Genomic DNA, 11,918 nt, shown 5'->3' on the forward strand with positions numbered 1-11,918 from the left:
GAATGTGGTATTACAAGCTAAAGTTGGCTGCTCTTAGGGTAATTCAGGGCACCCAAGCAGAGAACCAGTGCTCTGAACAGCACTCCTGTGTCTAACCTCTCCGGACAGTGTGTGCCAAGAGCTGCACACCTGCCACTGAGTGGCACTTTCCCTGGGGCAGGGAACCTGTCTAAATTAGCCACCAGGGAAACGTCAAGGTGATTTTTTGTCAAGGCAGGGTTTTAGCTCCACTTTAGATGTACAGCCGGGCACTTTCACCTGAATCAACATGCAAGTCACTTCCTTTGAAACTAGAGTACAGATTGTTCCTTTTTATCAGCATGCAGCTGAAGTGTTAACAGTGCCTTCTTTGTTAGATAATAACACAATATATAATAAAAATCCCTTCCAGTGATGAGAGAATACACGGACCCCAGAACTTTCATATCTTGAGTTAGTACCTGAACACAGCCGAAGACTCGTGTGTTATTTCTAGTCTAATGAGAGTTTACTAACTCTGATCCCTGTGACATTGTGACAGCGCAACTCTCGGAAGCAACTGAGAGGTCACGTTTATAGAGGCACACAAAACAAAGGCCAGGCACAGATCTGAGCTGGCACACGACTGCCCGTCCTCTCTGGTTGTCAGCACGCTGAAACCTGGCGCGGTTTCGGCCTCGTCTCTCTGGCACAACGCCTCGCCGCAGGTCAGGGGTGACTGTGCCAAGACCGCTCCAGCAGGTCTCTTCTACCTCGACAGGGCTGAACACCGCAGGTGAGCTCCCAGCCCACCAAATGAACGACGTGGGGAGAAGCAGCAGAGAGGAGAGGAAAAAGGCCATCCACTACCCGAAGGTTTTTAAAGCTGGCGGCCGATGCTGTTTTGCACAGCACTTGAGGCGGGCAAGGGAGCTCCGCAAGAGAGAGGCAGACACACGCTTCCTCTACGGGCCCTGCCGCTGCTGGGGCAAACCGAGCCGCGCCGGACTGCCAGGGCCGAGATCCTGGCGACCATTTACAGACGCAGCGTTTTGACACCAGAGGCCGAGCACTTCAGCCGCTGAGGGGAGCGGCCGGGAGCCGCTGAGGCGAGCGGGGGCCACGGAGAAACGTGCGGCGGCGAAGTCCTGGCGTAACAACCAGGGGCAGAGCGGAGCCGCCTCCTATTTCTCCTCATCCCCACCCTGTCGCAGCGGGAGCTCCCTCAGCGCAGGGAGAGAGGCGGGAAGGCAGCCCGCGCCCCGCCCGCCGCCGCCGCCGCCGCCGCCACCGCGCATGTGCCGAACCCCGGCTTCAGCCCCCGCCCCGCGGCTGGCGATGACTTCATCCGCGGGCGCCGCGCCAGCACTCTCGGCGCCCGCGCGGGCTTCGCTCTGGCGGAAGCGGCCGTGGGGCGGCGGCGCGGGCGGGCGGCCCTTCCGCCCTTCTTCCCGGTTCGGCTTCACCCCTGCGTGGGCGGGGCGAGCGCCTTCGCGGGCCGCGATCTGAGCCGCGCTCGCGAGAGCTCTCCCTTTTCCTAGGCCGGCGCGGAGAGAGGTGGGTGCCCGGGCCCGGCGCGGGCCGCGGCGGCGGCGCCGCCTTTTCCCCCCCCGCCGCCGCCGCAATACGGAGCCGAGCGCCGAGCCGCGCTCCCCGCCGCCGCCCCGGGGTGGGGATGCCCCCGATTACCCCCTGCCCGCGGCCCGATGGTCGCCGGGGCGCCCGGTGCTGGCGGAGAGGAGCCGAGCCGGCGGGGGCTTTCCTCCGCCCTCCCCCGGCGGCGCCCCGAGGGAGGCCGCTGCGGCGGGGCCGCCGTGAGGGAGGAGGGGGCCGGGGCCGGTCGGGGAGCCCCCCGGGCCGGGAAGGGCTGCCCGCCCGGCGGCACGTGGGGCTCCGTGCGCGGCCGGGCGGCCTCCCCGCTGCCCTGGGGGCCTCGCCGCCGCCCCGGCCGGGTCGCCGAGGGGGCCGGGCCCCTGGTTCCCCGGGACGGCTCTTCCCGCCTTGCGGTGGGCACCCCCTGGAGCGCCGTGCTGGGCCGTGCGTGGCCCCTGGCGCTCTCCCGGGCTTCGCCCTGAAGCGTGCGGCTGCGTGGCCGGAGTGCAGAGCCGTGCCGTGTCTGCAGCAGAAGGCACGTTCCTGGCGACAACCGAGGTGTTTTTTTGCGTTGCAGAAAGGCCATGTTCAGCTCCAGCGCGAAGATTGTGAAGCCTAATGGCGAGAAGCCAGATGAGTTCGAGTCTGGTATATCCCAGGTACGTGTCTTTTCCTTCTGGCGTTTGGTAGCCGGCTGCAAGTTACGGAGATGGTGCTGTGACGCTTGCCTAGAGCTTCAACTTCGAGGGCGATGCTGTCTAAACGTGTACTTGTTTCCGAGTTTTACTTGGGAACTGGGGCGGTCAGCCTGTGTTCCCACCAACTGAACTTGTTGGCATCTGTCAGTGTGAAGACCCTTCCTATAAGTGGTGACTTATAGGAAGTTAAATCTTTGATATTGTATGTGGTAGAAGGTGTAGAGCTGCTCTCTGGCGCTGTGGATAGAGTTTGGTCTCAAGGGTTCTTTGGAATTGAACCGTATGTAATGGATTATTCTTGTTAAACTTCACTTTTCTAGGCTCTGCTGGAGTTGGAAATGAACTCTGACTTAAAGGCTCAGCTGCGGGAGTTGAACATCACAGCAGCTAAGGTAGGCTAGACCTTCTCCACAAAGAATTGCTTGGTGACTCGCTCTGTGTTTGATTTTTGTGAATGTTAATGTAGTAGGTGAATGGTGTCTTTAGCTGTTTCTTATGGCCTGTGGTTGCTTTACCATATGTTGTTGTGGTTTATCTCCTGATATTTGATGTTAACACGTAGGATTTTGTAATAGTTGCGTCTTTAGGAACTGCTCTGGAAAGTCATTGTAAAAACTCAAGTAGCAGTTTGGTGTTTTAAAAATGATAGTTCTGCTGTCTGCAAACCGGGCTTCAGGTCTGAAACTGGCTTTTTGTGTGGATATTGGCTGGCAATGTAGGCGTTGCAGAATCTTTGTCAGGCACGTAAACTGGAATACTCTTTTTGTAAAATCAGTTTGTTGCAAAGTCTGTTTTATGTACCAAGTAATAGATGAGAGGTGGATTGAGGTAATAGGCTGACTTGATCACACAGGTTAGCCTGTTTGTAAATTTTCTTTTTCATTTATAAAGTCAACTGAAACCTTAAGGAAGAAAAAAATTAGTGTTAGAATTTGTCAGCCTTGGAGACTGGATGGAACTTCTGAAGCTGGTTGCTGCAACCAAAAACTTCAGTAGGTTGCTTTTTGGTTCTTGCCCAGGCCCACCAATACAGATACAGATGCATGACTGCTTAGAGTTAAGTTGAAGAGTCTGGGAATGCAGAAGTCAGCTTGGTATATGAGTTCAGGGGCCTTCAGAAGAACTGCTTCACTGCTGAAGTACAGCAATGCTTACTGTCCTCAATGAGGAGGTTTTTGAAATGTCTTTGTTTACTGAGCTGCTTGGTTTTTATTTGTGAGAAATCTCATGTGAAGTTTGAGTTAGTTCATGTAGGAATGTAGCTGGTAAAAAAATTCAGCTTTCCGCTCTGTTGGAGAATGAGGATGACTCTGCAGTTAGGTTTATGGGAGAAGCGCCTTGTAAGCCGATGCAAACTTTGGTTTTGATCAACTGTTGGAGAAGCAAACTGGGGAAAGAGTAATCCACGTTGGTGTGATGTAAACCTGCTGGCATTTGGAGGAGAAGAAAATGTTTTGTTTGAGTAGTGATGCAGGCCTTGGCAAGTAGTGGACAGATGATGATTTCCATGAAGTAGTAGCTCAAAAATAAGAGACTTAATACTGTAAACTTTGTCTAGAGTCTGCATTAGAGGCAAATAATTTTTGAAAGTTTGTGTCAGCATATAGGTACCACTGCAGATATGATGATAAGCTTTCAGTATAGTTAGGATTATAGCATCTGAGTCCCATCCTGCAGAAAGAGTGGGCATTGCTATTCAGAGGATGTCACTCTGAAAGCAGTGGTGGGATTTATTGCCCAATCACTTCTTTACAGCAAAACAAGTATTCTGACAGGATTTTCTGTTTAATGCTTGCTCTTAAATACATTAAAACAGATACTGCTTTCTGCTCTTTTTTCCACCCCCCCAAGTTCTAAGCAAGACTATCGAGTATCTGTGTTCAGAGGATTTGTGATCAAAGCAACCATTGCTTCTTGACCTCTAGATAATGTTTACTTTCTGCTTGTTTCAGGAAATTGAAGTGGGTGGTGGCAGAAAAGCCATCATTATCTTCGTACCAGTTCCTCAGCTGAAATCCTTCCAGAAGATTCAGGTGCGGCTAGTTCGTGAGCTGGAGAAGAAATTCAGTGGAAAGCATGTGGTGTTCATTGCTCAGGTAAAATACTTAGAATTGTAAAAATGTTGATTTGAAAGGATCCCTGGAGGTTGTTAGTCCAGCCTCATGCATGAAGTGGGACTATTGCCAACATTAGATCAGGTCAACCATGGTTTTATCTATCTGGGTCTTGGAAACATCTAAGGATAGAGGTTCCACAGCCTCTCTGGATAATCTGTTCCAGTGCTGCACTACCCTTCTTGTCTTGCCCATTCAAGGTAACAATTAACACGTATTTTTCTACTAGCAGGAAATGTAACGAATGTCCTTCTGTGGATGTAAGCTAAAATGATTTCAGCTAGCAGCCAAGGCTATGTAAATTTGGTGAGATGCAAGGCTTTTTGGAGGATGATATAACTTTCTTGTTCTGGTCTCTTTTACTCCTTCAGAAGTTTGAGAAGCAAAGCTTGAAAGTAAAAGGGAGCAAATATTAGTATTGGAGCACAAGTCTTATGAGGAGCATCTGAGGGAGCTGGGGCTGTTTAGTCTGGAGAAGAGGAGGCTGAGGGGAGACCTTATTGCTCTCTACAACTACCTGAAGTGCGGTTGTAGTGATGTGGGTGCTGGTCTCTTTTGTCAGGTGGCTGGAGATAGGACGAGAGGAAGTGGCCTCAAGTTGCGGCAAGGGAGGTTTAGGCGGGATATTAGGAAAAATTTCTTTACTGAGAGGGTTGTCAAATGTTGGCATAGGCTGCCCAGAGAAGTGGTTGAATCACCGTCCCTGGAGGTATTCAAAAAGTGTGTAGACGAGGTACTCCATAACATGGTTTAGTGGGCACGGATGATGGTTGGACTCAATCTTGAAGGTCTGTTCCAACCTAAATGATTCTATACTACGCTTGCATAATCTAAGCACTTAACATTCAAGTTAATAAGAGAGGAAGAAAAAAATCTGACTCAAGTTCTGGATTTATGGAAGGAGCTAAGCTGTGAAAAGGTGGTAGAGGGCTTTCTGGGCAGTACTAATGGGTGGACAAAATCTGGAGATCTGTCTGCAGAGTGGACAGTTAATTATTACACTGAAGCTCTTTTTTGCAAAAATTTTTCATAGTGTAACTTTAAGAGCCAGAGCACCTTACCATGAATCTTTATGTGGCTAAGAAGACTTCTTTTAATGAAGTGCCTCTGGCTCACTTTAAGTGCTTCAGAATTCCCTGTCAGTTTCGTAATCCATATTTTGGAAGGGAATGTGTGCAGTTCTGCTGTAGGTGAAACGTTGCTTTTGAATATGATGTGACCCAATTTGGATTATAGTAACCTGATCTTGAATACAGTCATGGAGAAGCTGTGATATGTTGTTAGAAAATACTGCAGGTGGCTACAACTGCATCTAATGCTTGATGTTTTAAAACATCTACCCTTGCAGATAACGAAGTAGAAAATAAGTTTTACTCATCCCAACTGGTATATATACCTTTAGGTGCTGGTTTTGGAACAGATTATAAAGCCAGAGTTTGATCTGCATTGTGTAATACATCTTACTATTCAAACTACCATTGCAATCTCAGATGTCACCTAGCTGTCTGTGGCACTGAGATAGCTTACTACTTTGCTTTGCACCAGAGGCTCACTCTAACAAATTGTAAAATTCTTTGAGATTTCTGTTCAGATTGCTGATACAACATCGTAAACTACTTTGGTTATATTCATAGTGGAGGCGGGGATGGAATACAAATCTTTTATTTCAGTGCACTGAATACAGGATCGGTAGATGAGAAATAAAGCAATACCAGTACTTCAGCTTCTGTGAGTAATATCAGATTCTAATGCTAGTGTAGCTTTGAGCATACCTAAGTCTCCCTTTTTGGTGTTTCATGCATCTGTTTCTAGTGAAAAAAAAAAAAAGCAACGCATGCGTTGTGGTGTTTTTTGGGTTTTTGTTGTTGTTTTGCGTTTTTTTAGTTGATTGTAAACACTAGATACTGAGAAATGCTTTTTTTTTTTTTTGCCTTAACAGAGGAGGATTCTGCCCAAGCCAACAAGAAAAAGCCGCACAAAAAACAAGCAAAAGCGTCCCAGGAGGTAAGTAAATAATATTGATTCAGTAGGGCAGTCTTCCTCTGTAACTTGGTAGTTTAGTCAAGCAATGTTTAGTTAAGTTTTTGAGAAGTCATTCAAGTGATTGGTTAGTCTTGCCCTTTCTGTTACTGTTTGAAATAGTATCTGCCATTTGACTGCTGAAGAGTCAGTAAAAAAACTTGTCTTTGGGCACTGTGTTGCATTTCTTGGAACTCCAGCTGTATTTCCATGTACAGCTGTAGCCAATTTTCAGCTAGCAGTACTGGCTTAAGAAACTCCAACCTGCTGTCTCTGTTACCACAGTGTGCTGACATAAATTATTTTTATTAAGCTGTAGGAAGAGCCGCATCCACATCACGTGTTAGACTGTACAGAAGGCAGGGCTGGCACACTGAAGGGATGCAATGAGGGAGAATGTGGCTGAGGAGGGGTGTAGGTATGATAGTCCCTCTGGGTATGAATTCAACAGCACTAGTATAGTCATTTGTGTTAAATGGCCTTCCCACTCTAGTTTCTTTATTTCTAGACATGCAACACTACTGTGTCTATGTGGATGTCAATGTGTTTGCTATACTGTTCTCTATCTTACTATATCATTATGTAGTCCCTGTCCTAAAAAGTTTGTCCTCTTTATGACATGTGGCATGTTCCTGTAAGTTCTACCAGCCCCAGTATTATACCTGTGTCATGTCTGTTACTGTATTTTGAAATCTTTAATCATGGATTTTAAAAGTGCTGTTTACTAGTGCTCCTCTAGCTGCAGTCCTGCCTTTGGAGGACTCTGTTATATTAAAGCTAGTATTGCACAGTGGCAGAGAAGATTCCATCTGTGCATGTGATTAGCATGATGCCACTTTAAGCGTGAGGGAAGGAGAATGTGCAGGACCATCCCTTTCTCAGCCTGAGACTAGATCAGGCTAGTAGTGTTGTAAAACCGATATGTATATTGTGAACCATAGAAATGTGATTGATGTTTGTCTCCCTTAGCTATCCCAATCTTTGCAAGTTTGAAATGCTCCTGTAGACACAGGGCTTAGTTACTACTGATACTGCCTTGAAGCTGCAGGTAGGGAAGCTGGAAATCTTACTAGTCATCTAGACTCGTACAGAAAATAACCTGGATTAATTTTTCTCATTCTGGCTCACTTCTGGACAGTTAAAGAACACAAATATAGACATCAGTCAGTCTTCTAAGCATGGACTAAACTTGCCACCTAGACTTTTTCTGTAATACATTGGTGTTCTAAACCACTTGGGTTTAGGCAGATGCAGAAACCAGTGTTTTCAAAACTGGGTCTCTTACAAACATGCTCTGTGTACTTGGACATACTTGCACATTTAAACTTTTCCAATGAGTGTCTCTGGCACAATTGCAGATGGGACAACTTGGTTCTGATTTAAATAAAATACTCCTTAAATGTGTAGAAACAAAAGAATGTCTCAGGGCTGTTGCTGCAAAGCAACATGATCTAAAAGGTCAGAAACCTGGCTACTGACATTTTCCTCTCAATGCAGTCATTAGGTTCCTACACTCAGTGTAGAATTTAGCTGTTATTTTTGCAAGGCCTGTGAAAGTGTGGTGTTGTCACACTGCAGCATTAAAAAAACACACACCACTGAATTTTCAGCTAAAGCATGCTTGGCAAACTGGAAAGTTTGGCAAGAGGACGTGTTTTAATGATACAAATGTGGCATTTCAGCCGTACGCTTACTGCAGTGCACGATGCCATTCTTGAAGACCTGGTCTTCCCAAGTGAAATTGTGGGCAAGAGAATCCGTGTAAAACTGGACGGTAGCAGACTCATAAAAGTCCATTTGGATAAAGCACAACAGAACAATGTTGAACACAAGGTAAATGAAAAACTTTTACTTTCTTGTGCAGGACAGGGTGGCATTCTGCCATAGCTAAGAGGCTGCTTATGTGAGTAGCAAAAGACTGCCTTTTGGCTTGTAGCAATGGAGATGCTTCTGTTTGTATTTGGAGTAAGATGCTGAAGATGAGGCAAGACAGTTTTGAATTAAAGCTCTAGCTCGACTTGGCCAAACCCCTGGATTGTAAAGTAGCAATATTGGTTCCGTCATGGGAATAGGCAGTGTTTTGTTTGGTTTTGGGTTTTTTTTTGTTTGGTTTTGGGGGTTGTTTTTTTAAGTGAAGCACTTAGTTATGACCTTAAGCAGATGGGCTTGGTACAGCCTGAAGTTCCCCATCACTTTGCTTAGTTTTTTTCTGTGGGGACATGTTTAGGTCATCTCAGCTCTCTGGGTCTCCTGTGGTTGCAAATCTAAAGAGATTCCAAATATTCTCCAGAAAACATGTCTTTTGTGTAAATGCTCAGCTGCCTTAATCTAGAAGAAAATAATCAGCCTCTGAATTCACTTCAGAGTGAAGATGTGTTGGGAAATAGTGTAGTACCTAAAGTATGTTAACATAGATTTTACTTCCTTACACAGCATGTATAAACAAGATGGCTTGTTTGTCTTCACAGGTGGAAACATTTTCTGGTGTCTACAAGAAGCTCACAGGCAAAGATGTGGTGTTCGAATTTCCAGAATTCCAGCTGTAAAGTGCAAAAAATGGCTGAATAAACAACTGTTCATATAACAGAGTAATTTCATTTAAATTTTGAATTCCATAAAAATAGATGGGGTTTAACTGGTTCATGGGACTTTTTCTCTCTGGATGAGTGACACTTGTGTATCAAAGTATTAAGTCACCAGCGTTTTAACAGTAGCCCTCTTAGGTTGTTTTTGGCACTGTTGCAACACCACTCAGGACAAAAGAGTCCAGAGGCTACAAAAAGAATTGGCATTGAAAAATAAACTGAAGTATGTTGAGACTTGCCTTTTGGGGAGGATGTGGAGAATTACTGTAGAGCAGTGGAACTCCTGAGTTTTGCACACAAGAATACCAGTTGGAGACCTATGTGTGCCTGGCACTGGAAGAAGTCTACATAGCAGGTGGTGTGACCTCTGAAGCATGGAGCAATGACATCTGAAAAAGGGGTTTGAATTTTTGGGAAATATGTTGGAGGAGGTATAGTTTGAATTTGAGGTAACTTTCTTGCTCTTTAAGTGGCAAAATTACATACCAATTCTTACCTAAAGGCAGGTCCTGCAGCTTCTCACCTTTTATCAGAATGAAATGGGGAGACATTTTCACTTCTGGGTATTTGACTACATTGCTGGACAAAAACAACAGTTTTTTGGCATTGATCTTGCTTTTGGAAATCATGGATTTTTGTATCTCCATGTATTAGCAGTATGTATGTCTGTATATCAGTGTTGGGAACCTTTCTCATGGCTAATAACTGAAGGCAGGGATAGATATGCCAGGGTGAAGCAATGACTGCTGGAGTGTGGGGGGGGTTTTTTTGGATGGTGTTTTAACATAGTTCAGTAGATGCTGGGCAGTATGGGGAGAGGTGGGGAAGAACTAGCTGTATCACAGCAGACTGTCCTGAAAACACCACACTTTTGACTCGGATATCTATGTTTAGAAAGACTCGGCAAGTAACATTTTTTTCCAGCTGAGAAGGGTGCGAGCATGAAGTTGGGCATGTAAATGTTCTGATCAGTTAATGAATTTAGTACTTTACTGTACTGCGCTGGCTATTCTGTTGCTTAGGAGGAAGTGCTTAATATAGTAAAAGGCACCTAATTATGGAGACAGCCTATTAGGTGGAGAGCTAAGTAGGTAACAGCCTGTGCACCACGAGCTCTGAATAACTTGCATCTTCCTACCTGAGAGTAGGTGGAGGACAAGTGAGGGTCTTTGTATGTTTACTTCCTTTTCCAGTTTACTGTGGTTTTAGTTGCTTCCTATTTGATACCTCTCTTCTGTTGTGAGGAACTAAAAGGTTGAAACAAGTTTGGCGTTGCATTTGCATTGGCAAAAGTGAAGGTTTTTAAGTCATGTCATAACTTCTGTTTAGTGAGGCAGGACAGATAGCTGTATGCTGTTACTTTTGGTGCAGACAATGCAAAGAGAACAAGGAAAACACATGTGCCCTGTTGCAATTAGTTAATTTCCTGCTACTTACTGACAAGGCTTGAATGTTTGCACAAAAAAGCAGGCTGTATCTTTGAAGAAGTTGGCTTACCCTAAGGCCTCTTTCTCTCTCCTTTTCAAACTTCTGTCTCTGGAGTATAACTTCATTCCTTATTTATTCCTCAACTATTTATTGTTCATCTTGGATGATTCAGCAGAAGTGAATTCATCAACTTCCCTTAGAATTAGATGAGGGAAGTTGTAGGTATATAATAACCCTAAATCTTGGCTGCTTATGTGGAGAGTAATCACAAAAGACCTTGTAGCAGAAGGAGTGCCAGAACTTTAGAATTCAAGTTTTCATTGTTAAAATGGGTATTACTCAGGTTGGAAATACCACCCCCTAGTCCTCCCCGAAATAATTCTAGTCTCAAGTCAGTCATGTTACTAAACTTCCTGCTACAACAGTCACAGACGGTAGCCTGTGCAAATGGATATTAGCTGGTGTGGGTTGGATGAAACAGTCTGGGGAGTATTTGGAGACTTACCAGATGTTAACTACCTTCAGAGGCTGGTGAGTCTGCTGGGGCTGTGTAACATCTGCAAGAGGAGGTGATGCTCAGACAGCAGGCTTCAGCAGGCAGCATTTCCTGTTTCATGGTGAAAATTTAACTCAGGTTTCATGTCTTCATAGTAATAAAAATGTCAGTAGCATTTCTAGTTTTGAAGCACTGGGAGGGTGTAAGCAGGGGAGGAGAGATCTAGTAAACTGAATGTAAAGATTGCAAATGTTCCCAGGCATTGCCAGCTGGCTATAGATTTTTCTTGGCTCTTGTTGCAAGCCCTTTGAACTATATGAAATGCAAAGGCCCGTGATGGCCCCATAAGCAAATTCTTTGAGTGAAAGGATAATGCTGTCAAAGCCTTTTATGGTTCTTACATCAACTAAGCTGCAAGTAAAAGTGGATTTTTGTGGCATAAAAATACCAGGCTGTGTGCTTTGTAAAAAGTCCTAGTTTACCTTTATTCATGGACTCCCTTGTGTGTTAGTGTCAGTGATACAGTCAGACAACTCCCTCTGTCCCTTGACAAGCATATCAAGTGAATGCCTACAATCTGGAAAGTCAGTTGATGCCATCTGGTCAAGTGCTAATGAGGCTGCTGGAATACTGGTGTCAAATGTTACCTTAACCTAAACAGACGCCATAGGAGATGATGCTAGACTTTTCCTGTACCTATCATGTGCTGGTGCTGTTGAACTCTGAACGTGTGATTCCTCAGGAGTTTATCAGCTGATCTGTGCAAAAAAGCAATGGGGCATTCTGTACCAAAACCCTGTGCAGCAGTAGTACATGGGTAGTGTCAATGCAAAGAGACAATCACATGCTGAAGCGTATAAAAAGACTGATTCTTTCCTGTAATAGCCCAAAATGAGAAGCAAGGACTCTTTACATCTGTTAGGTGCAAGTCTCAAGAGCACCTGATATTAGAGCTTTCATTGTTTATTCCAAATGTCTTCAAATATTTTTGTCTGTGAGGAAGGTTGCTCCCTGTTGATTTTCCTTT

The 11,918-nt window shown here is 45.3% G+C and overlaps 1 protein-coding gene across 1 annotated transcript; it reads left to right on the top strand.

The window, feature by feature from the left end:
* Positions 1-1,425: 1,425 nt before the first annotated feature.
* Positions 1,426-8,966, top strand: RPS7 (ribosomal protein S7). The gene is made up of 7 exons (XM_049818995.1): positions 1,426-1,515; positions 2,129-2,210; positions 2,570-2,641; positions 4,202-4,345; positions 6,303-6,367; positions 8,065-8,215; positions 8,851-8,966. The coding sequence occupies exons 2-7, from the start codon at positions 2,136-2,138 to the stop codon at positions 8,926-8,928; spliced, it is 585 nt and encodes a 194-aa protein (XP_049674952.1). The 5' UTR covers positions 1,426-1,515; positions 2,129-2,135; the 3' UTR covers positions 8,929-8,966.
* The last annotated feature ends 2,952 nt before the right edge of the window (positions 8,967-11,918 follow it).

This window comes from Accipiter gentilis, chromosome 16, assembly GCF_929443795.1.
Source record: "Accipiter gentilis chromosome 16, bAccGen1.1, whole genome shotgun sequence".
NCBI lineage: Eukaryota > Metazoa > Chordata > Aves > Accipitriformes > Accipitridae > Astur > Astur gentilis.